General features: G+C 37.2%; 2 protein-coding genes across 11 annotated transcripts in view; one reads left to right on the forward strand and one right to left on the reverse strand.

Annotated features, from left to right (window-relative positions):
• The window catches only part of ICA1 (islet cell autoantigen 1), a 68,572-nt gene that overhangs the window by 33,668 nt on the left and 8,454 nt on the right, over window positions 1–26,450 (reverse strand). For 5 of the 9 annotated variants that reach the window (XM_088150636.1, XM_088150637.1, XM_088150635.1 and 2 more), the window contains 5 exons: window positions 22,204–22,243; window positions 21,709–21,880; window positions 16,469–16,541; window positions 15,130–15,253; window positions 13,513–13,711 (listed from right to left, as the gene is read on the reverse strand). In XM_088150636.1, the coding sequence (XP_088006762.1) occupies window positions 13,513–13,711; window positions 15,130–15,253; window positions 16,469–16,541; window positions 21,709–21,880; window positions 22,204–22,220 (585 nt within the window). In that variant the 5' untranslated portion in view covers window positions 22,221–22,243. Of the gene's footprint in view, window positions 1–13,512; window positions 13,712–15,129; window positions 15,254–16,468; window positions 16,542–21,708; window positions 21,881–22,203; window positions 22,244–23,674; window positions 23,751–26,450 lie in introns of those variants that run through there. The other 4 variants (XM_088150639.1, XM_088150640.1, XM_088150638.1 and 1 more) reach the window with 3 other exon arrangements.
• Window positions 6,682–26,450, forward strand: part of NXPH1 (neurexophilin 1) — a 296,010-nt gene continuing 276,241 nt past the window's right edge. The window contains exon 1 of one of the 2 annotated variants that reach the window (XM_088150645.1): window positions 6,682–7,121. The gene's annotated coding sequence lies outside the window, so the exon portion shown is untranslated. The remainder of the gene's footprint in view (window positions 7,122–26,450) is intronic. The other variant, XM_088150643.1, reaches the window with a different exon arrangement.

A 26,450-nucleotide genomic window follows, 5' to 3' on the forward strand; every position in this document is an offset into this window, starting at 1 on the left:
GTCAACGAACTCAGCTCAACCACCAGGACATGTGAACAGTTCACACAATGAACCTGCTAATCACCCCCAGCAGCCCCTCGTTAACAATTCAATAGAAGAAAAAGCCCTGCCTAATCCCCAGGAAGATACACACAGATTCTGACACCAAAACAAGCAGCCACTCAGTAACCCAACCCCCCCACACACACCCCCAATCCCCCCTTCCCCCCAGATCTCTATAAATACCCACAAAAGGGTCACATCACCCTGGGCACAGACAGAACTGCTCCTGTCTGTGCTCCTGCACTCTGAAGATGCTGGTCACAGGTGCTGGCGAAACGTTAGGAAACAAAACTTCCAGAACACGGCCACATAGTCTGGAAGACCCACACCAGCCAAGATTTTGAATAATTTGGAAATGCTTCTACTCAGATTGTGTAAAGTATCCAGAATGTGTACAGTTAGTGGGTCAGCCAAATAATTCTGTGATAAAATGAATGACAGATAAACTGGACTGGGAACAAAAAGAGAGAATAAAAAGAGATGAATGGAAGAGTAAATAGGAACACAGTTGTTAGATGGATGCTATTTTCTTTTAAACAGAGAAGATGTTAAGGTTGTCACTGTCACGTTCAGGCCATATTAATAAAATTGGGTTCATACCTAATGCAATCTTTTTTTTTTTTAGTACAAAAATTAATTACAAAGACAGAATGTAGGTTACCTACATTATCTCATTTCTTTTCCTCTGATCAAAACTCAAACACAAATATTGACTGGATTAAAGGAAAGCCACATAGCTTGCAAGCCATTTTCATCTGTCACATTATAACCCTTGCTTCAGAATTTCTGCACAAAGAAATAAATCTGAACAGGTTGAAAGAAAAAAGAATCTAAATGGCATAGACAGAAAAGAGCTTCTAAAAACATACAGCTGCTTTGCAAAGTCATCACATAATGAACTTATTGGAAGGATTTTTTTAAAAAAAATTGTTCCATTAAGCAGTAATCTAGTAACGTGTACTTAGTATTTTAATAATGCTATCTTTTGATTGGTGTTTTTCTGTTTTTTAAAAAATTAAAATACACTTATATCTGAAAAAATCCAACTAAAACTAGAATGGACTTACCAGTTGAGATAATACATAGCAAACTATGCTTTAGGGAGATTACAATCAACAGTTGAAAAGTAAGTTATTATCTTACTGCAAATTATAAAAGCAATCAAGAAATGAAATATGTTTCTCAGGATAGCTAACATGATTAACCTATCATTTTATACCCAGTGTTGTATAGTAATTACAGTGTTAAACTGTGACTGCAAACACCCAGGTTTGAGTTCCTACTCAACCATGATGCACACTGGATGATCTGGGGTCATTCACTTTCTCTCAAACCAAGCTACCTCACAGGCTGGTTGTTCAACCACTTTCTGATGCTTCTGTATCACATTAGGCCCCCTCTCCCCAACTTGGTTGTGCTCTAGGGAACAGAGATATTTATATATAATACAAGGATGCAGAAACGTGCCCTCCTCAAACTCATGCCATTCCAAAATTCTTGAGTGTGGTCCCTAAAACCCCTATAAATATAGCAAGCATATTGTAATTTTTAATGTAACATAAATTATTAAATACATGGATAAACAAATTAATTATATTAATTTAATTTCAGTGCTTTTTTTTGTTCTGCCTTCCTTTTCCACTTTTTTTATTCTTACTCCATCTATGGACATTTAATAATATCACCAACAGATATTATTCAAAAAACTATTTGGATCTATCAGGTACTTTGAGAGGACCATATCTTTTATAATCTAAAAGGGGTGAAAAGCTTAATAGTATTTGATTAATCACCAAGATGGATGGGAACAGATCAGCCTGATGCCCTCAAGCATAAACAATACCCAGGAATTACTCCAACTATGGAGTTAGATGTAGCATATGGACCCCAGCTATGAAAGCCCTCATCAAGATTGTGCATCTTTGTAATAACATCTATTACAAAAGGCATGAGAAGAAAATTATCTCTCTAAAATACACTGCCCAAAGTGGGCTGCTTCACAGATAAGAGACACTTCCAACTGCAACATATAAGAGAGTTTGAGAAATCCTTGACTGTCATGACTCGAGTGTACACATGCCATAAACAGCTTATGCACTGGAAGAGAGAATAGCGCTACACCATTTTAAAATACACTCTCAGGAGAGGTGTTCCCTCCCCAACTAAGGATAAAGAGCCAACTGTCACATCTGCCTAAGGAAGGGAAGTTCTTACCAGTCATTCCTGCCCTTTCTTTGAAATCTGAAGTTAACTGTGGAAGAACTGCAACACAACTGCAGCTGGAAAGACTGGGGTTGGCAGAAAAGACTCATGGAACACGTTATTTGTTATGCAGGCAACAGAGATAACTGATGAGTTTATCCCTACTAGCTGAAATGGACTTGTTCTTCTCATGAATGACAAGGAATGACGAATGTCACTGCTGAGAAGAGGAATAAGAGGGATATATGTGGTTGCACTGAAAAAACAATTTTCACAAGAAGCTACAGATGGATTTACAGTCCCCTAGATATGAACTTTCAAGTTGCAAACTTTCGCCGATACGAACAAGATGGACCTGAAAGTCAGAGCTGGAAGTCGAGAGAAGGCATGCAGCAAACTAACCCTTTCCCACCATCTCCCGACTTCTGGTTCTGACTTCCGGTCCTGACTTCTCACATGGTCAGTTGTGTTTGGTGTGTGGCAACTAGAAATTGCAGACTGCAAATGTCTGCAATTAAGCGCAAGAGTGCTAATGGAAAGGGAGGTAGTGCGAAGAAGTGGTAATCTATTACGATGCTCACAAAGATGGAGATACTGAAGAAAACAGAGGGGGGTAGAAGATGGTGAACGTGGCACGTTCCTATGGCATGAATTGTTCCACAATCGTAACAATAATTAAGAACAAAGACAAGATCATGGAACGTGTCAAAAGTTCAGTGCTTATGCAATCCACAATAATAAGCTAGAGGAGAAGTGATAGAAGAGATGGAGGCACTGCTTGGCATGTGGACTGAAGATCAGCATCAGTGGCCTAATGCTGATCCAGGAGAACGCTAAAAGCTTATTCCATGACTTACAACAGAAGGCTGGTAAAGGTACTGCTGAAAGGGCATTCATTGCAAATCATGGGTGGTTCTACCGCTTTAAGGCTCATGTGAACCTTCTTAATGTGAAAGTCAGTGGTGAGGCAGCAAGTACAGATGAGGCTGCAGCCAAGGAGTTCCCGGAAACCCTCAAGGAGATCATCGAGGAAGGTGGTCATTTGCTCCAGCAAATATTAAATGTGGATGAAACTGGGCTGTATTGGAAGAGAATGCCAGACAGAAGATACATCAATAAGGAGGAGAAGACCATGCCAGGCTTCAAAGCTGTGAAAGATGAGCTAACTGTGCTGCTAGGTGGCAATGCTTCTGGTGACCTTGTGAGACTAGGCTGAAGCTGCCATAACCTAAAGATGAAGCAGGCACGTAAGCAGAGAGGACAAAAGCCAGGAAACTTATCTATGAGATCCCTTCAGGGAGGTAGATAAGAAGGAAGCAAGTTGTTAAGGAAAAAACAAAGGACCTGAACCAGAAAAAGGAAGTTGGGCCTGAGCATATGGAAACCCTCACCCCCATCCCAACTTGTAAATCAACCCAGCAAGGACTTTTGGGGATAAAAGGGGTCCCAAAGCCCGCCCACTCTGAGTCATCTGAGTCACCTTTGGATCCAGACTTGGAGGCTTTCGTCCCTCTAGCTAGTGCCTGGCAGCTTAGTTGGGAAGGACGTGGGTAAGTGTGGATAAGCGCGCGTGTGTGTGTATGAGAAAGAGCAAATGTACCTTGCAACCAGTAAAGTTTTGCTGTTACTTTAAATTCACTGGGTCTCCATGTATTACAAAGAACCTCTTGTGCCTCAGTGTTCGGTTGGAAGTGATATGTGTGTATCCCTAATTATTTCCCTGCTGTTGACCAGGGCTGTGTGTCTGTCTGCTCCAGCCGCACCTATCTGGAAAACCCAGGTAGAAAGCAAGGGGGGATGACAAGATCCGCGTGCCTCAACAGGCTGTGAGTGTGTGAGTGAGTGACCATAAGCCGAACCTGGGAGCAGCGTGTGTAGCTAAAACTGAGCCTGAGCCTAAAACTGCTGCTAGTCTACCATTCTGAGAACCCACGAGCTCTCAAGAACATCTCGAAGAGGTCACTTCCTGTTGTGCAGAAGGCTAACAAGAAAGCTCGGGTCACCCTTCTCATCTTTGAAGACCCTGGAGGTTGAGTTATGGCAACCAGACTTCTTTTCTTTTGGTTTGACACGTTTCGCTGCTTGTCCAAGCAGCTTCTTGGACAAAGTATCAAACCAAGAAAAGAAGTCCAGTTGCCATGACTCAACCTCCAGATAATTCCACCTGGATGACTCTTCAACATCTTTGAAGACTGTTTTTTCCATCATTTCATTCCGGAAGTGAAGAGATACTGCCGTGCAAAAAACATCGACTTCAAGATTCTGCTCATAATGGATAATGCCCTGGGTCATCCACTTACCTGGACAATTTCCATCCAAATGTGAAGGTTGTGTATCTGTCTCCCAACACCATCTCCCTCCTGCAGCCAATGGACCAGGGAGTGATAGCAACCTTCAAAAAATACTATCTTCGGCGCACATTTAGGCAGGCAGTCCAGGCAACTGAAGCTGACTCCCAGATGACCTTGCACCAGTTCTGGAAGTCCTATAACATCTACAACGCCATCAAGAACATCAATACAGCCTAGTGCGAGGTTACCCCTGCAAACATGAACGGGGTGTGGAAACCACTGTGCCCTCAACCCGTTCATGACTCTCACAGGCTTGAGGCAGCAGAAAGGGAGCCGCAGGCTGTTATCAGCAACTTGCTTGCCCTCAGCAAGGAGCTTCAGCTCATCCTGGAGGAGGGGGACTTTGATGAGCTGCTAGCTGCACAGATGGAGGACCTCTCCAATGAAGACCTTATAGAGTTGGAGGAGCAACAAAATCAAAATGGAAAAGATTGAACCACCGAAGTAGTTCCAGACCAAGCTGATGGCAGAGGGGTTCAGCTTAATTGAGTAAGCACTATCATTGTTTGAGGTGCAGGACCCTAATGTGGAGTGCTTCACCAAGGTATCTGCAGCTGTCGATGATGCAATCCAGTGCTACAGCACCATTTATGAGAAGAGGAATACCACCACCCAAAGTTCACTGGACTGTTTCTTCAGGAAAGTGGATAAAAGTGCTGTTTCAATTCCATAGGATGAGCCTACGCCATCTTCACAAGCACCTACGCCAACACTGCCACTTATATAAGGTATGAACTGCGCATGTTTCTTATGCTTGTTGGACTTGCAAACAAAACGGACTTACGAACAGCCTCTCGGAACGTAACCCATTTGTAACTAGGGGACTGTCTGTATTAGAAGGCAAGTTAGGTTCTCATAACTACCTGTTTCAGTGATTACATTTATACCTCATGTGTTTCTTCCCTTCTTATTTTATCCCCACAACTACTTTGTGAGGTAGGATAATCTGAGAATGAAACTGTTGGCCCAAAGTTACCTACACAGTATCATGGATAAACAAAGACCTGAATTCAAGCATACTCCAACACCTAAACTACTGCACCTTACTCATATAATGCATGGGAAGGAAAAAGCAACTTCCATATTGTAACAAAATGTTTCCCTTATATATTCCAAGACCCACCATTGCTGCAGAAAAAAGGTATTAGGTTTATCCTTAGAAGCAGGTAAGTCATTAGTACCTTTTATTCTACAGTTTAAGTTGGTTCACTGTTAAAGATGTGCACATGCAGACAACTGTCTCTTTATACTGGAGAAGCAGAAGCTCCATTCAGGCAATGCAAACAAGTGTAGAACTTATTATATGAGTAGTGGTAAGCAGTCCTTTCCTCTCTGTAAGTGGGATTGCATCATCAACAAAGAGTACATCATTTACAAGTACCATGTGACTGGTTATGGCAAGGAGACTTTGTGTATAGATATATACAGTGGTACCTCGGTTCACGAACTTAATTCGTTCCGCGACTCTGGTCGCGACCCAAATTGGTCGCGACCCGAATCAAATTTTCCCATAAGGTTCAATGTAATTATGGTTAATCCGTTCTGAACCATATGTATTTTTTTTTAAAACTACAAAAATATGACACAAAGTACAGTACGAAGAGAGAGAATGCTAACCTTGCTCGACGCAACTTCTGGCGTGGAGGACAGGAAGGCGGGTGGGGAGGCGGTTATTGCTTGGAGGGAGAGTCCCCCTCCCTACAGGAAGTCACGACCACGTGTCACGGCAGGGAAAATGGCCGCGGATCCTGTTCGTCACCCGATCTGGCGTTCGCGAACGGAAGCAAAATTTTGCGAACGGTGCTGTTCGTGACCCGAACTGGTCGTGAACAGAAGCGTTCGTGACCCGAGGTACCACTGTATCTGGAATTTCACATCTTCACCAGATTCAAAACTGATTTGTCAGAGTCTGAACTCATGTCAAGGGAGGGGTTGCTCTATTCTGCATGGTGAATGTTATTTAAGGCACTAAGGGAATATACAGCACAAATGAGAGAGACAGGAAAAAATCTGAATAGAAACAAGTTACGGAAGCTATACAGAACATGCCTTCTGGAATTCTTTCCAACCCTCTTAAAAATAGCTCTGCTCTAGGTTACTTGACTGGCAGGGTGGAAGGGAGGGAGGGAGGAAGACAAAGAATGGAGGAATTGACAACATTTTGTACAAATGCCCAACTGCCTCTCCCATAGGAATGCACTGGGGAATTTGGAATTCTGACCTATTTTTAAACTTGATCTTTCTTTTATCAGCTTCTCCCACCACAAAAATAGTTTGCTGCCAGACTAGACTTTGAAACCAGAGTGTGTTCTAATTCTAATTTGAACATGAATCTATTCTTTGCTGAACTGGAATTGCATGGAAAATTATTATTGCAATCCATGAAATGGAAGAGGGAACTTAGATATATAAGGAGAAGATGAAACTAAGGCACTTGCAACACCTTCCTAATAGCTAAAATGGCTGATTTCTTACATCTGAACTAAGTCTGCATGTGAAGGAGGAAACAGAATTCCGAAACCTCAGGTAAGGGTGGTTGGGGCCTGTCAGATATGTTTGCATATGTGGGTATTGTTGGCTGGACTCACCATCTTTATTCTTTTTCTTTTTATACTTCTTTTTATAATATACCTTCTACCTGAATGGTTTTATTGTGAATCACCCAGAGTTAAGTCTGGAGTGAGACTTTCAAAACAGTTGTTTTAAATAACTTAAAATTAAATTCTTACTATTTGGCTATTTGTTTTGCTATTTAAAACTGTTTTATTTAAAACTACCTGGTATCAGTTTCTTCCCATATGCCTATGAAAATGGTAGTCGTAAAACCCTGATAGATAATATTAGGGGATATCAAAGTTATCATCAATAACCAAAAAGCCATCTTTGTATCCCAGATTGACACATCTCTGGCCTTGAACGTGACACAACAATTCAAGAAGTTTCTGCACAGGAAACACCAATCAAATTCCTGTCCAGCATTGCTCAATTCAAGTTTGGGCTACTTAACAACTCTGAAGTTGCATCAATCAATTGTGGCTAGATTTCATTCTTGCCCCTCATAGAAGTTCCTTCTTTTTTCAAAACCAATTAGCACACAAAATTTGATGATGGCATTTTTAGTGGTATTGTGTGGAAGAAGAGATTGAGGTAATTATCGTAATTATTCTAGTTACTGAGAAGTAAGGCAAGCAGCCCCTTCAACAATGCACTGGATCTTTTATTCTGGACAATTCTTTTTAGCAGAGAAGACATTTACTGTTTAGATAGGAAAGTAGATGAAGAACCTCTAATGTTCACTCTACAACATTAATTACTTTCTGTTCAATTCTGCAGGGTATTCTACATTCTGTACTCTAAACAGTGATGAAGTTCTTCTTGTTTACCTATAACACAGGATAGCTGGAATACTAAAAATTCCACTTATCAACAATACTTTTATTTCTGTTCATAAATTTAAAAGCACTTCTCCTACATGATCTTTTCAGATTTACATTTCTTAAAAATTAAATAAGGTAGGTAAGGAAAAGGAAAGTATTTATGGGCATTCATCAATCCCTAGTTCTAGAACAACATTCTATAAGTATTATATATTAGGATGATGTAATACATTCCCAGAAGCTTGTCTCTATTTTTAAAGAGCACCGTTTTCATTATATATTTGAAGGGCATTTCTATCACACATTGCTATGCTATTTAACTTAAGGATAGTAATATTGTCATTCAGTCCATTTACTATATATTTAGTGCCTACATGTAGATCTCTACTGCATAGTTACTACAATACTTTAATCAGCAATTAAATTTAACAAGCAATTAACATCCATAATTTACATTTACCTTATTTTAAACAAATCTTAAAACATGCTTCTAAAATGACCTTTTCAGTTTTTTTCTCTAACGTAATCAGAGTATGAGTGATTGCAAACAGGGTCAGTCCAATTAAGAAGAAATTAAAAATGTTATCTCCTCATTTCTCATGTAGCCCTGCAAAGTGGAAAGTGGATTATGTGTAATGAACAATATTAATTGAAAGCAGCATTTAATTTTAAGAATAGGTACAAAGCGTTAAGTCTCCGTGAATTATATGTATCTTCTTATCTTTGTAAACAAAGGAATGGAAAGTGAAGTTTATTTCACACATACTCAGAGAGACTTATTAAGCTGGTTTCTACATAGCCAAAGCAACACCTTGCATAAACAACAGGAATGCACCAGTACATTTAAGGTACAAACTTAGGGAGATCCCCAAAGTTTGTAGATATATAACATACAAAATATTTAGGAACAAAACCCTTATGCAGTCTGTAAGTCCAATGAAAATGGAACGCTGTGGGCACAGAATGGTAACTGGCTGCTGGAAGGAAAGCTAGGGAAACAAAGAATGGAATAATATGTCTGAGTTCCAAAGTAGGAACATTTCAATCTGCAACAACGAAGAGCCAGTTTGGTCTAGTGGTTAAGGCACCAAGCTAGAATCCAGGAGACTATGAGTTCTAGTCCTGCCTTAAGCATGAAAGCCAACTGGGTGACTTTGAGCTAGTCACTCTATCTCAGCCCAGTTCACCTCACAAGGTTGTTGTTGTGGGGAAATAGAAGAAATATTGGGTATGTTTGCCACCTTGAGTTATTTATAAAAATAATAAAGACGGGATAAAAAAATCTAAAAAAAAAATTCGTTACAGGGTCATTTTTCATGAAAACAGATGTTTACAATGAGCTTTAACAACAGAAAAAAAGTTTTCAGAACACGTGTTGACTCATTTATCCATGTCAGAGAATCTGTGAGCTTTAGAAAAACTGGATTCTAGAATGGAAGACTTAAAAAGAAAAGATTAAAATGTTACTTCTCTAAAACTAATTACTACTAATTGAATACAAGTGATTTTTAGATACAATAATTTTGCAGATGTATATATATTTTAGGGCAATCTTTTTTCATTTTCATAACACTTAAGGATTTGTTTCCCCTTAATAAAAGCTGAAATTTAGTGACTATAGGGGTTAATGTGAATAAATTTTGTTTATTCAAGAAATGTCATAATACAAGGTTATCTCATATCCAGCCATATTTTGCTGGAAGGGAAAAACACTTTGCGTATGTATGTTCAAAGACATTAGAAAGAGAAATGCCTCCCCCAAAAGATTCAAGAACACTGAGAAGTACCTTATAAAAATCAAATTTTTTGACTTTCCACTATTTGGTATTGCCTGCTCCAGTGAGCAGGGGTTGATTCTTCAGGATCTTAGGATTTCTTTCACATCTCCAAGCTACATTATCTTTTCAAATAGGATACACAAGAGATTGAACCTGAGACTTTGTATATACAAAAGCAATACCTCTATTAAAGGGTTATGTTCCTTCACTAAATACAAAACTTTTTCTTTCCCTTCAATAAGGACATCCCAGGGGTTTGAATAGTAGAAATGAATCATACCAGTAAAAGCAATTATATAACAACATAGCAACTACCTGCAGAGTATTCCATTGTGTACTTGTTTTTTTGCACCAAGAAATAACATTTTATAATTTGCATATATTTTGCAGGTTTGCATATATTTGAATTATTCTGCTTATTCTAATACTGGAATGATAAAATATTACAGAAAGCTCCAAAGACTTACACTTCATCAACTCCCAGCCTTCTGACAGAGGTGCACTTGAGATTGTACAAAGTATTTTTTTACCAAGCCTTTTCTATCCTACAGTATCTTCATAAATTTCAAGGACAATCCTTAGATTCTTAGGAGTAGTAGTAGTATTAAAACCTTTAATAGTTCAGTACATGTGCAGAATAGAATAGCAACAGCATGATGGAATATTATGCAGTGCTCCCAATTGTATTTTCACAATCTCAAGAATGACAGTACTGAGATTCTTAGGGTGGTGAAATATGTGTCAAAAACCAGTTTAATACTTGCACAGAACAATGTTACAATAGTTTGGGTCTTATTATCAATGCAAAATTTAAAATGCCATCTACTAGGACACTACCCAAACACTTCATCAGCCTATTAACAAAATGGCTGCCTCAAAGAAATAGGGGACAGAAAAATACATTTCACAGATAGAAAAATCAGCTAAGGCCCTCATTTTTACCCTGTAAATATGACTGATAGCAGCTTTGTTCAAACAACACATTTTCATCTGCCAGCTTTACTTAAGTGATAGGAAACTTACCAATCTAAATTGATGAACGTAAGTAAAATCAGGAATGAAAAGAGCAAAGAACTTTACTCACCAATGTACATAAAAAAACAGGCATGCACAACATGTTTCCAGAAATACAGGCACTAGATTTTCTAGTTAGTTAGAATGTAGTTATAAGGCAATAGTATGAATGATTCCTGTTCAATAATACTTATATTTTTGTCGGCCAGATGCTGTTAAGCTCATGAATAGATCCTTCGTATCAAAAAAGAGTAAACTGAGAAGATCATATAGAACAATAGAAACAACATGTCTAAGAACAACGAAAAAGGTTCCTCAAATGTACTACATATGATATATTATCACCAAGAACAAGAAGAGAAAATAATAAATTATACATTTTTGCTATTTATCCTAATCTGACACAATATAGACAAGAAAAACAGGTCCACTAAGTATTTCCTGCAGTTCAGCTACAACCCAGAAGTTCAAAATACTTGAATACCTGTATGTAACTTCTCTCTCTCTCTCTCTCTCTCTCTCTCTCTCACACACACACACACAGACACACATTTTCAATAAGCTTTGTTGGTCCTAACATTAAAAAAAATCTAACTTCTGATTACTCAAAAAACTTAACATTTTTACAGTAAAATTGCATTGGCGCAGACATGTTCACAATTAACTTAAACCTCAAATACAATAATTGCACAGTACAGGATTGAGAATTCTTAATCTCTGCACTCAATGATATTAGATAGCAAACTGAAGATGAAAAGTTCCCAACATAATACTGGAACTGTTTGAATATGTAGATTATTGAACACAAAATAAATAACAGTTCTACATATGTACATCAAAGAAATGTCTCATGCCATGAAAATTCTAATGCTGACTTGCCAGTTCCAAATGGAATAGTTTTTCAGTGGATAATTATTAATTTATGTATAGCTTATGACTATCCCATCTGTATCACTGCATTCAGTTCTAGGTATTCGTTTGTAAATAATAATTACCCAGCACAGAGTTAAATAGGCTTAAATCTAGGTCCATCTTTCTATGGTAGATTGTTGCACAGATTTACAATAATGAGTGTAATACACCAGGGGAAAACTGGGAAAAAGCAAGCCATACCAGATAGCCTTTTTATGACTAAGTGTCCTAATTATAACAAATGCTTACATTAAAAAACTGAAATGGTCCCAAAGACACCTGTACTAAAATGGTCTAGAAATGTAACACTACACAAACTCCACTTATTATCACATACCCATTATATCACTGTCATATCATAAAGCTAACTTCAGCATGATTACTCAATTTCAGATGCAGCTGTATGAATTTACAAATGTTTTCCTATGTATGATGAAAAAAGGTCTGTGCTGTAGTCTCTTGTGATTAAAAAAAATCCCCAATTTATATTGAAATAATCAGTAAAATACTGCCATGCAGTGGCACCATTCAGAATTGCTTCTCTTTTTGTAATGTTACCAACAAGGAGTATATAGTTAAATGTGCATTCCCTAATAATATTATTATTAATCTGTTAACAATTCTAAGAAAAATACTTCATAAACCTATTACAGAAATATTCTATATTTAACATATGTAATTTCAAAACTAGAATATTTTAATAAATATTAAATATTTAATCAAACATTTCAATGCTAGTGTTCAATACTTCATTTCAGATATCATTAAACATGAAAGTCTAAATTATTTTAAGAAATGTTTGTACATGGATATGCCAGCATCTAGGAATCTAAGAAACCACTGGGCACTTCCAGGTTTTTTAATGTTAAAGTTTATTAATTATATTATTGAATACTGAAATCTTTTGGAGGTTTATCCTCTGTTGATATTACTAGAATAATGCCATATGAACAGCATAGATGTTTGTCTGCATTCTAGTAAATGTCAAAACATTGGCCAAACCAAGACCTTCCTAATTTCTGAAGATGGAATTGCATGTCATCCAGTCATTTCAGCTTCCCAATGAAGCCAAATCTGATCAACCATCTTAGATATTTTACAATATAAAGTGGCACAAATGTTATTTGTTCATTGCCAGAGACTACTAAATCAGCTTCTTAAAAATATAGAACTCTTTACTCGACTGTCACTTTTTAAAAAATGAAAAATTATTTGCCTTTGTTTATTTAATTAAACAGAATGGAGAAAGAAAAAAGAGTATAAAACCATATCCCTCCTGCCCTCCCTTGGCTTGTTATATACATATATACACACACACACATACATACACACACACATTATAATGAAATATGGTCATCCTTCATTAAAATTGTCCATACATGTGACATGAAATCTTCAATAACAGGAAGTTTGAGAGACTGGTAGAACCTAGCTGAATAGTCTTTAGAAACGGCTAACTTATAAGTGTAGCACAGGTAATTTTTATCATCCTAATGGTATCTATTTATAATGTTTACAGCCTCCTTTCCCTTAAACAGCCAAGCAGCCAATCTTGGGTTGTTACATGGATGCCTATTAATGAGCTAATAATTAATATATTTACACACACATATACACCATGTCTGGTTCAAGTTGGTATTCAAGAAATCATCTGTTGTCAGAACTTTTAGCAGTGAAAAATATATTCTTGACCAGTACTGTATTCTGCTACACAGAAAATAATCAGTTTATGTTTACTTAGCATCTCAGTGTTGACTGTTGGATTATAAATTTCTCAGAAGAAACAAATCCATTAGCACCATTGACTACTATCTAGCAAACTGGAAAACCACATACCTTCCTAAATTTTTCCATCTGCTTATAAAGATCAGGATCCAGCTCTTGAGATACATCTTTCATCCATAATAGAGCTCCTCGGTATTCAGTCCGGCATTGTTCCATTCGGTTGACTGTCAACCATGTATCAGAAATAGCTCTGTATCTAAATGTTTCCACTTCTTGGTACAGTCTGCACAAAGGAGTGCGCAATGCCAGTCTGTAACAAAAACATACACATGGGAGTTTCTGATAACTATCTCAGAACTATTTTTTGCAACTGAGTAGCAAGCCCATAAAGTATGGAAAATAAATTGTTAATATAAGGAACATATTCAAGGTAATTAGGACGGCTATAGATCTTCAGGTCTCGTTTCAAAACATGGTATAGAAAATAGAATTTTTACAATAAAGAATGTGTAAATAAGAAGAACACAACCATACAACTACTTGCAGTGCTTTCAGGGCTGCTACCTTAAATTAAGTACATTTACGCACAACAGACCAATCAATTAAGGATTTAACAGCAGATTAAAAGTGAATTTCTGATTAATTGGTAAGTCTGAAAATTTCTTAAAAGCTGACTTTGAAAGGCAAACTGCCAAACACAATGCACACATTTCTTGCATCCTATAGCAATGAGTGAGGACTTTTATAATGGCTTTTCTCTTCATTATCTTTAAAGTATTTTGGCTTTAGAGTGAATATACTGTGGGTTTTCTCTGAACAATATAATCAAATGTAACTAGTGTTGATTAACTGAACTCACAATTAGTATTTATAAACTGGATTTTGCATAATATTGGTATTTTTAAAGCATTTCAATTCAAGCATTAACAGAAATATCAAACTGGTTTTGAGTCTTTCACACTACAAGATTATTAATATTATTAACATTTTATTAATCATTATTTAAATATTTTATTTTTTAACACATTGTATTAATCATCTCTACTATTATTTTATTAATTATTATTACAATTTCTTAGGATGAACTTTTCCTTCAGAATCTTATCATTTATTGATAGATTAATTATAGTACAGTGACATACCCACCTAACTCAAAATTCAATGGGACTGATTTTCAGTTAAGTAATAGATTGGATACTAAATGGTGTATTTAAGACATCAGTGAATATATTAGTGAATTTACACAATATGTTGATGATGAGCTAAGGATCTGCTGTTGTTTTTAACAAAGCTTCATCTTATCCCAGCATGGAGTTCAAGCTGGTTGCATTTCAGTTCAGAAGTCACGCTAAAGTTTTTCAAACTCATACTTGTCTAGAGAGCATCCTTATGAATGGATGAATTCATAATCCAGAATTATTCCCAAATCTAAATATCCAAATTAGGAAAGTTTAGCATCTTTGTTCTATTGACTACTGAAATAGTAATGCCATTTAGCCTCTTACAGATATGCAGTGAGTTTAAAAAAGCATGAAAAGGGAAGGATATCAATCTAAGGACAATGCAAAGAGAGAAAAATCAAACTGAAAATAAAAGTGGAAAACACAGACAAGCCTTCAACCCACGTTCTATTTCTTTTTAAATGGACTGCTATAAAACAGAAGGCAAAGTTAATGAGGTATTCCATACACGATATCTCAGTAATAAAGCCCATCTGGCCGAACATACCTTTGTTGAGAAGAAAAACAGAGTGCCTTTCCTGTAGCTTGCATCATCTTGCCTGCTCTGGTTTTATCCTGAGAACCTTGGGATCGGAGAAATTTTCCCAATTCATTTTCTTCCTGAGATAGAACTAAGGGAGATGAAAAAACAAAGTGATCAGATATAGGTGAATATGATATACTACATTTTTCTTAGAAAGAAAATGTTTCAAGAAATGCTCTTCACATAATTCTTCTATTCCTAATTATCCTTCATGTGTCTTCTGTTCCTATAAAAAGGTCAGGTTCACCAGCCTTACCCTCCACCTCCCCACTCTTAGTGCAATGATATAAGAATTGCTAAATAACCTCTATCTGGAAGTTGCAACAGCAGATCTATTTTTGCTTGAACAAACATATAAACCTGATGGGATCAGATAAAGTAGGTGACTGTGGCCTGACCACAATGTTTAGAATTTCCTTTGATTGTTTCAGTATCCTTTTTAAATTCTTGAGCCCATAGTGAAGTGTCAGAAGTTCATTATTCATACTTCGATATCTTGTTTATTAATTCTATTCCTTATATATGCATAGCTGCATAAGATTGTTTAATAAATGTTTAGAAAAATCAATTATTACAAGGTATTTAAATAACTAAAATGTGGATTATCTTTTTAAAAACACTTTGAGGCCAAAACAGAACATAACATATCCTTAAACTCTAGGTCCATACTGAATTAAGGGATACAGGAGAAGTTAATAAGAAATCTTGTAAGAGCAACGGTTCACTTTTTAAACAGAAACAAATGGTGTCACTTTACTAAGAGGAAATGCTTAATTCTTTCTACTCTCCTCAACATTACTTATTCTCTTCTAACATTGTAAGGCAAAGTATATGGGCCCATATTCTTTCTTTCATAAACAAAACAATAGCTACAATATGAATTGGAATATAAAGAATTAAGCCCTCCTCTCCTAGTAGATCATAACATAGGATGTTTTTTTCACTTATTTTAAAAATCATGACAACATGACTTCAGCATAATGTACATTTCACACATCCAACTTGCTATAATGCTCAACATAATCAAAGTTGTCCTTTTAAAAAGCCATAATAATTGTTTCATCAAACAAAAAATGCCTAGTTTTAAAACTTGGGTTCATGGTGTCAGTGCAATTTAAACTCTTGGTAAATATTGAAGACTTCTTCAGTACTTTCTTCATTTGCCAGTAATAATGGCTGCACATATACCCAGGAGCATAGTTAACTGAAGACAGTAGGGTTTACTTTTGACTAGACGTGCATAGGATTTGCACCAAACTGAAAAAGGAGCTACATAAAGTTAGCTACACCTGAAAATACTTACAACAAATCCTTTTTTGATAGAGTTCAATTGCTTTAAGTAAATCCATACAAGTCCTCTGAATTGAATGGAACAGCTGAAAATAAATATGAAATGCAAACTAAGTAAAATATTCTTTGAAAGAGGAGACACAGACAGGACATATTCCTTAATGCAGCATTTATGAAACTTTTCAAACATCATAAGCTTTCCTTGCATTATGACTATGAAATAATATTTTACACTAATGGAATAAACTATACAGACACCTAACTTAGATAAACATTACAGCATATAAGACGGTCTAATCAAACCATGTGCATTTATGCGCATTTTATCTACTAGGACAAATGAAAGAAGGAAAGTTGTTTTGACTATATCCTTGTGATGGAATGGAATTATGAAGGCCAGGCTCAGGGAGATAAACGTGTTCTTAGTTCACCGGAGGAGCGTGGGAAGTTCAAGAGGATGAGGCTGGCACCTCCCTGAGGAATTCACGGTGTTGTGGCTGGCTGGCTTGGGAGCTAGGTTTCAGTCTGGGGAGATTTTCTGTCTAGAGGTTGTGGCTAATAAACATAATAGAACTGAATTTGCATCGCCTCTTGGAGTTCTTTGGGCTAAACCTGACAATCCTCTTTGGAAAGCATTTATTTCTTGCAGCAGAGATTAAAATCTTAAATCAACAAACATTCTTTGAGTTATATCATCATTTATAATGTAGCAAAATTTAAAGGACAGGTAAATTAAAAACATGTTTTAACATAAGCCACACAAAAGAGCTTTGTATTATCTACGCCCAAAACCTTGGGTCTTAAATTTTCCCACAGAAAAACTTCACTAAGACATAATGAAAATCTATTTAGTAAAAAAATGGTCATTATTATCTCTAACTCAGAGGTAAGAGACAATCCAACTTCAAGGACCAGAGGTTGCAGTGCCCCTGTGGTCACGTGAACAAAATTTGGGTGCCTGGCAACCAGCTCGCACTTACGATCAGTTGCAGCATCCCACGGTCATGAGATCACCATTTGCAACCTTCCCTGCCAGCTTCCCCCAAGTAAAGTCAATGGGAAGCCAGCAAGAGAGGTTGCAAGTCACTGGGGTAAGTCTGGCCCCCCAGCCTCTCTTCGCTTGCACACCCCGCACCCTCCTTCCCCTTCGTTCGCACACACCCTGAATCCTCCTTCCCCAGTTTCCCTGCGCTTGCACACAGGTACGCACGCACCCCATGCCCTCTTTCCACGGCCTCCCTGCGACTGCACACACACATGCATGTACCCTGCGCCCTCCTTCCACGGCCTCCCTGCAATTGCATGCACCCCATGCCTTCTTTTCTTGGCCTCCCTGTGATTGTACACATGCACACATGTACCCTGTGCCCTCTCTCCATGGCCTCCCTGCAATCGCATGCACCCTGCATCCTCATTCTCCAGCCTTTCTGAGCTTGCCCCACACTGGGCACCCTCTCCCGACTCATGCACAGCCAGCGCCGGGCCTCCCAGGGCCTCCCCCACCCCCCGGTGGCACCCCTGTGCTCCTTACCTAGGACTCCCCCACCCCCCTGCAGCACCCCCAGGCTCCCTACCTGGGACTCCCTCCGCTTCCCGCTTAACAACCCATGTGTCTTGGGTTATGATGACAACCGGGACTGCCTGGATTGCCATCACTAAGTGATGTGGTCACGTGACGTTACACTTTATGACTGCATTGCTTAGTGAAGGCAATCCTAATCCCAATTGCAGTCGTAACTCGAGGACTACCTGTACAGCTTATACAATAAAGCTGTAAAAATGCGAAGGTTCCTAGGGAAGCATTTTAGGATTCTTTCACATAAAACAGTACACACTTTGATAAAAACTAGTGTGGACTAGTTTTAAAAAACATTTTAATCCTTAAGTATATGATAAAAGAACCTCAGATATGCGGACGATACCACCCTAATGGCAGAAAGTGAAGAAGAACTAAAGAGCCTCTTGATGAGGGTGAAAGAGGAGAGTGCAAAAGCTGGCTTGAAACTCAACATTAAAAAAACTAAGATCATGGCATCTGGACCCATCAATTCCTGGCAAATAGAAGGGGTAGAAATGGAAGCAGTAACAGACTTCATTTATTTGGGCTCCAAGATCACTGCAGATGGAGACTGCAGCCATGAAATTAAAAGACGCTTGCTCCTTGGGAGGAAAGCTATGGCAAGCCTAGATAGCATATTAAAAAGCAGAGACGTCACCTTGCCGACAAAGATCCACATAGTCAAAGCTATGGTTTTTCCAGTAGTAATGTATGGCTGTGAGAGCTGGACCATAAAGAAGGCTGAGCGCCGAAGAATTGATGCCTTTGAACTGTGGTGCTGGAGAAGACTCTTGAGAGTCCCCTGGACTGCTAGGAGGTCAAACCAGTCAATCTTAAAGGAAATCAACCCTGATTGCTCATTGGAAGGATCGATAATGAAGCTCAAGCTCAGATACTTTGGTCACCTAATGCGAAGAGAGATCTCTTTGGAGAAGACCCTGATGCTGGGAAAGATTGAAGGCAAAAGGAGAAGAGGACGGCAGAGGATGAGATGGTTAGATAGCATCACTGAAGCAATGAGCATGAAACTGAGCAAACTCAGGGAGGCAGTGAAGGACAGGAAGGCCTGGCGCAATATGGTTCATGGGGTCACGAAGAGTCGGACACGACTTAACGACTAAACAACAACAATATGATAAAAGAAAAAGAGTACCTGGTTTGGCAATCCTGCATTCACTATTTGGAGAAGGCTTATAATTCCCTTTCACCCAGTTGTCACAATAATCTCTATGGATTACATCTAGTAGAACAGGTGCCTGTGACTTTATGACTCTGCTTCTGAGAGTGAAAAAGCAGCAAATACTGTATGCTTCAGATGTGGATCACAGAGCCAACATGAGAGGAATACTGCTGCAGATGGATGGACTCAAAAGGTCCCATTCGGATTTAACAGCCATCCACTTTAACAGACACCTCCTTTCCCCATGTGTCCATTAAATCAAGGCTTTACTGAATTCCATATTTTGAATAACTAAATGATCAGTGATCAATATGTAGAATCTGCTTTCATATTTACAGATTTCTTGGAAGATTTGGAAAATACTTTGTTTCCACAGAATCATACAGATGGAATAATTAAGTCCAAACCCTGTTCAGTGAAGAAATCCAAACTGAAGCATCTCAGCTGGATGGCTATCTAGCTTCTATGTCTACACATCTGATGTACAGAAAGTGACCAATCTGTGTAATTGGTTTCACTACTGAATTTCTGTTACTGTTAGAAAGTTTTTTCCCCTTAATATTAAATTGGAATCAGCCACTGGAATCCAGAATGGATGAAATCAAACTAATTTTAGTTAAGCTTACAGGAAACGCAAACTAGATATTCTTTTCCACCTAGCTTTCAAACTGAGAATAAAGATCAACATCAAATGTGCATAATAAGATCTGCATTGTGCACAGAACAAGTATTTTGTACTTTCATTCAAACTATGTTGTACTTATGCAAACTATGTTGAGTAGTGCTGAGCTCAGTCAGCATATAAGTTTATCCACATCTACCTTTTTAAAAAATTTATATGGCTGCCCATCTCCCAAAAGTGACTCTGGGTGGCATACAAGGGATAAAAACAACAACTAAACCAGGTCTGTCTTTCTATCATTTGTTTAAGCAATTATGACTAGCTTCATACAATATGTTAAAAGCAAACCAACCACATTATGGTTTAACATTATGTATAAATCTACTTAAAGAGACATGCTACCTTGGGAACAATATAGGGAAAAACTCTACAGAGAATGTTAAGAACACGTGCTTGATCAAATCTTGTCCAGCATACTGCTAAGTCAATGACTAACTAGCTATTTCTCAAACACTCTTAAACAAAGCAACAAACATCCTCTGTTGCTCCCCCCCCCCACTACCTAACACACGAAATTACTAAGTCCATCTTCTGAGTTATCTATCCCACTGCTAACTAATTTGACTGCAGAAGCACATTTCACATATTTCTCTGCTACTAGGGATCCTTTTATATGGAGATTATGTGAACTGAATTTAGTACAGTACTTTCATAATGTAAATTACAAGGTCTACCACTGAATTACAGTTCTACCCTGGAAAACATCACACAACATTACTGAAGTTTCTTGGCGTATTCAGATATATCCCTAAAGTCCCATAGAGTTACATTATAGGATAGGAGATTCTTAAAGTTACCTTAGTCCTGATTAAATCTTTCTTCCCACTACTGGGATTCTTGTGCTGAGATAAAAGTGACAAAAAAGCACTTTGCAGCATGACAATGCAATCTTATTTTCCTACACTCAGATCCTTTGATTTTGAATGTGCAAGGTTGTTAATGGGAATAACCTTAGTACAAAGGACTCATATTTTTCCTTTACATCAATATTTAGGCTCACATGTATATGTTCATCACTCAGTTACTTCAGTTCAATTTTGACTTCATTCACACAAGCATCACATATCAATTATTACAGAAAAGTTTTCATATCATCTGAAAATATTATTTTTCTTGCCAAAGACAAATTTGAAAGATTCTACTGGATGACATGACCTCTGTCACTGAAATATAGCTATGTTTACAGCTTAGTTGAAGGCCATTCTGTACAGTGAATATGACAGCATCGTTTTTAACAAGTATTTCTAAGGTAAATGCAAAGTTACTTCAGTGATACCACCTAGAGTTACTTTAGTAATTGAAGCAATATACATGTTGATAAATATCTAAAATGTCATTCCCAAACTGGAACTAAGCCAAGAAATCAACACTCAAATTACCAGACTTTTAAAAAGCCCACTAGCTATATTTTATTTTTCAAAAGTCTCAATAACGGAATAACTACAATAACTGCTATATACCAGATATATCTGTGCTATACTGTCGTTAACAAAATACACTTTAAAAACAGTTATTTTATACATGCTTTTAAAAGAAAATAATTAATATTGGCACACCTTATGGGGGAAAGTTAAAATAAAGGCTCCTATAGCAGTAATGTGATATATATGCAGATCATGCCATTTCTTCCAAGAAGCTGAAGATATTGTTTTCTTTCCTTCCTTTTCAACAAAAGCAGGCAAATTACTTAAGATATCATTTTTTAATTGGCCAAGTGTAACTGTTGATGTCTCCCTTCCAACAGCAAATGGGGGGAGAAGGGAAGAGGGTGAGAAAAGGGAAGCTACAACAGGAAGAGTTGAAAGGAATTTGGAGCATCCATGTCTTACATACCTCCAGTTTAGCATCCAGATCTGCATCTGAGGCTACTACATGTTCATCCTCTTTTTTTCCGGTGACTTTGATAAGAGTTTGTTTTGTTTTCCAGTATTTCTGCTGCATTTTATTTACTACAGATTTCTCTTGGCCTTGAGCATATCGATCATAAAATTCCCTTGAATAACTGCTAGAAAGCAAAAAATGCAGTTAAGAGAGACATGAAAATCATACAATATAGTAGATTATTTATATTTGATTTAATATCTACATCCATGTCGGCATTTCTTGAACTTAGTTTCATACTATTTTTCACTGGTTAGTGAAAGACTTCATACAATTACTGTTCCAATTGTCTGGCCTGCCCATATGTTTTTTCAGTGAACTATTTTATAGTCACTGGTTCTATTTGAAGTACACATTAGATTTCAGAAAGGTAAAACCATAACTCTGCTGGTGGCACAGAATTACATGTACGCATGCACACATACACAAACACACAAATATACTTACTATTTATGGCTGTCCATGTTTTTAAAATATTCTTCAAACGCTATGAATTAAGAAAAATAAACAATTAACAATTATTATTCTCATTATGTATTTCTAAGCCTTTGAGGCAGGAGTAGGTCTAAAACATAAACAAAATTAGATAAAATGTGAAAAAAGTTGATGTAATTTTAAGTTTTATCCAGTTAAATATAACACAGCAGAGAAAACACAGTAATATTTATGTATTTAAATTATTCCAGCATATTTTAGCAATTTATACCAAAAAAGGGAACTAACTTTAAAGCGAAAGATATTAAAACAACCAACAATTAAAAGCCAAAGGTAAGCTTTAAGATATTTTTAAAAGCAACACCTAGCCAGGTGACAGAACCTAGCTGACCTTGATTGACCTCAAAAAGCTAAGCAATGTTAGATTTTAGTTAATACTTGGATGGGAAAACACCAGGAAATACCAGGGTTGTGGGCTAGATTGGGAAGATGAAAAATATTACATAAGTAGTAATGGCAAATTACTTCTGTATTGTTGCAAGAACTTTATACAGGTAGTCCTCGACTTATGACCATTTGTTTAATGATTGTCTGAAGTTATGACAGCACTGAAAAAAATGACTTACGACCGGTCCTCATGCTTATGACCATCGCTGCATCCCCATGGTCATGAGATCAAAATTTGGGCGCCTGGCAATTGGCATGTATTTACAACAGTTGCAGCGACCTGGGGTCACACGATTGCCATTTGTGACCTTCCCAGAGAGCTTCTGACAAGCAAAGTCAATGGGAGAAGCCAGATTTGCTTAACAACTGCATGATTTGCTGAACAACTGTGGCAAAAAGGTTGTAAAATAAGGCACAACTCACTTAACAACCACACTGCTTAATGACAGAAGTTCTGGTCCCAATTGTGGTCATAAGTTGAGGGTTAGGGTTTAGCAACCGCAATACATTCCAGCAAAATGGTTGCTAAGTGAGCCACGTGAATGAGAGAGAGAGGCACACTGCAAAGTTCGCTGGCTGCTGCCACCTCATTTAGATAGTTCTCTCATACAGCAACACCAGTGTTACTCTCACTTCTGTGTAGACTGTTGTCAGGCACAGAAACTTGGGTGTAACCGTGCGCATTGGTTGGAAAATGATTTTTTTTTTTTACTACCATTTACTACCATCTATTACTGTTGTATTTGTAAATGATCACTTAACAAGGTAGCTGCTAAGTGAGGACTACCTGTACAGACATCTCTACAAAGTCACCAGGAGTTGACTTGAAAGATACTTAACTTTTCTCTTTTAAAAAAGCCAACAAAGAGGTTTAGGCTGTTCAATTCTGCAAGAAATGTTACCCAAAGAACTCAGGTGACTATAAAGAAATCTCAATCCAAGTCTTCACAATCAAAGCACTTATAGATAGACCTGTTGTGATAAAACTGCTCACTTAAATTAGAAATCAAAGCATACTTTACTGGAATGTGCTCACAGTGATTATCAGGCTCCTTGCCAGCAGACAGTGGGAGACAGAGCCCCAAGTCCAACACTTCTACAGATTATACATGCTTGGTCAATTACATATGAAACAGAAAGATAAAATACTACAATTACACTGCATTCTTCTTCTAGAACACTTCGATAAGCTATTAATATGACCTCCCTGTTATATTTCACACTTGTAGTATCCTTCCTGATATTATGAACACAAACAATAAACAGTATTGTTTATGTTGTAGTCTCCTTTTACACTGTTCCATTGCTCCTCCTTAGAAAGACAACTGTTTTATTTATGTTAGCTCTCTCCAGTCCAGGGTCACAGTACTAGACATTAGGTAACACAAATATAATGCCGCTTATTAGCTACATAAAGAATCATACCTAAATATATGGGTGTATATGTTTTAATATTTTTAATTCTATTTTACCTCCACCGATCTCTTCAGATGATCTCAATGAGTGAAAGTGAATAATATAAAAAGAGGTGCTTTTTCATGTAGCCTGGCCCAAAGCTGCAAAAATATAGTAACCAGCATGTTGTATTTCATCCAGAACCAATTGTCACCTAATGCAATGCTTTTAAGCAGTGCGATGCGATCTTTTGAATTCTTCCATTTATCAACCTGGCTGCTGTACCAACAGAAATTTCTGGAGCAGAACAAAGGCAACTTGATGTTGAGTACTTTACAATGGTTGAACATGGAAGTTCTTAGCTTTGCACCAGATTTTTACAGGTAAAAGATATATCATCATCATATTTATTTCAGTCATTGACCAATAAAATACATACAATAAAACAGACAACAGTATTACCCCTTTAATCAATAACTATTAGCAACATTTGTGGGCGAAGCTTATACATTATGTAGCAAAATTTTGCAACTTTTAAGGAAATAGATTTATCTTGATTATTTAGCAAGTAGTGCAAATAAAAATTATTGGAATGCCCGGGGAATTTAAATAAAAGAGGGATAATCAGCTGAAAGCGGATGTCCCTATAAAACTGACAATACAAGAAAACATGGACTGTGGTTTCAATGGCACCCGTGCCACAGGGGCAGTATCGAATATCATAAGGGATTTTCCTGTATTTTCCTTCTAGAACGGCTGTAGGGAGAGCGTTAAATCGGGCTAAGGATAAGGCTCTCCTGAATTTTGGAACTGTAATGTGGTACAAGTATGAAACTGGTTTGTTCACTAGAATTTGGTTGTTTGCAATTATATTATGGGTAAAAACAGCAGTTTCTGCTTGGCTTTCTATATCTAAGATCCTTTGCCTTAATAGTGACCTGGCTTGATCAAACTCTAAAGTCAGAATGGCATCGTTGGAAAAACCATAGAGACTCAGTTTCTTTTGGATAGCTGTTTTCCAGGTCGTCTCAAAGCTATCTGCCGGTATTAGATGGGTCAGTCCACTGGGGTTATGGTGTAATTTTAGCCAGTAGGTAAAGATGTTAATCCAAAGATTGGTTTCAAGTGTGCTGACTCCTGCTTCCCGTTGGAGTACTGCATTTGGGACACAGCTGGATACCTGGAAGATATTTCTTAGAAATTTTGTTTGAACTCTTTCCAAGGTAATCATTTTGTTGTATGGTCCTAATTGGGCCCCATATAACAGTTGTGCTCGAGCTTTAGCTACAAACAACTTAACTGCAGTGGGAATAAACTGCGCTCCTCTGGAAAAGTAATAGGTTAGGATGGCTAAGGCAGGGTAATTTCTCATAAATACAGTTTTGTCGTATAACCACTATATATTTCCTTTCTCTCTAAAGTGGCAAATCTTTATTCTATGGAATAGCTTTGGAAAGTATTTTACAATATATTGACAATATATGTTTTCTGTTCAAATTAAAAAAAAAAGAATCTTGACTTTGGAGGACTCATTAAGAACAACTCTATCTTCATAGTGGTATGATTTCCAACCCTTTTTCTACAAAATAATTCTGCTCTTAAATGGGATAGACAGCACTGAAAAAGAATGTAAAAGTTGAAATAGCTAATTGAGATCTTCTGTAGATTTAGACACAAAATTCAACATCAAACAACTGCTATTTATAACAGAAAATAGTTTTTTTCACTACAGATAATGCTGACATTTTACTGCTCATAAAAATTAAAGCACAAACTGAGGCTATTTGCCAGTTTCGTCTCTCTAAAAATATATTTGAAAGATACACATGGATTTGCAAAGACATATGTTGCGTTCCCATTTTACAATTTTGAAAGATTCAGCACAATCATGTAAACAATCTAAAATTATAAGCTTCTAATATTACATTTAATACTTATTTTTCATCTAATAAATACTTAGCTATATGTGCACAAATTCATATGCACAATGTTTCCAAAATCTTTCTATGTTGCTGCAATATTAATTCCCACAGTAATTATTGTGGAATCATTGTCATCACTGAATCCTACTGGTTTCACTTGGGTCATGCTGAGATACTAAACTTTTTCAGTAGACATTATTGTAGAATCAGCAATGGTTTTGCAGCGGTGATATATGAGAATACTCAGTACATTTATTAGAATGCTAACATTAAACTATAGGCAGACCATGCTTATCTGACAAATAGAAAGGCAACATCTCCAAACAAGAAGGCTTACTATTAATGTAATGTTAAAAAAGGAAAGGCACACACACAAAAAAGGGATACATTTTAGTATATAGGTCTAACTGTATTCAAATTACTTTCACTGTAACATGTACACATACACAATCAGTAAGAAACTGACTGCCTTTTTTCTTGCATCAGTGATATTAT

Source organism: Python bivittatus, unplaced genomic scaffold, assembly GCF_059951505.1.
Source record: "Python bivittatus isolate LINGU-HERP-01145 unplaced genomic scaffold, Pbiv_v1 ctg000610_np1212, whole genome shotgun sequence".
Taxonomy (NCBI): domain Eukaryota; kingdom Metazoa; phylum Chordata; class Lepidosauria; order Squamata; family Pythonidae; genus Python; species Python bivittatus.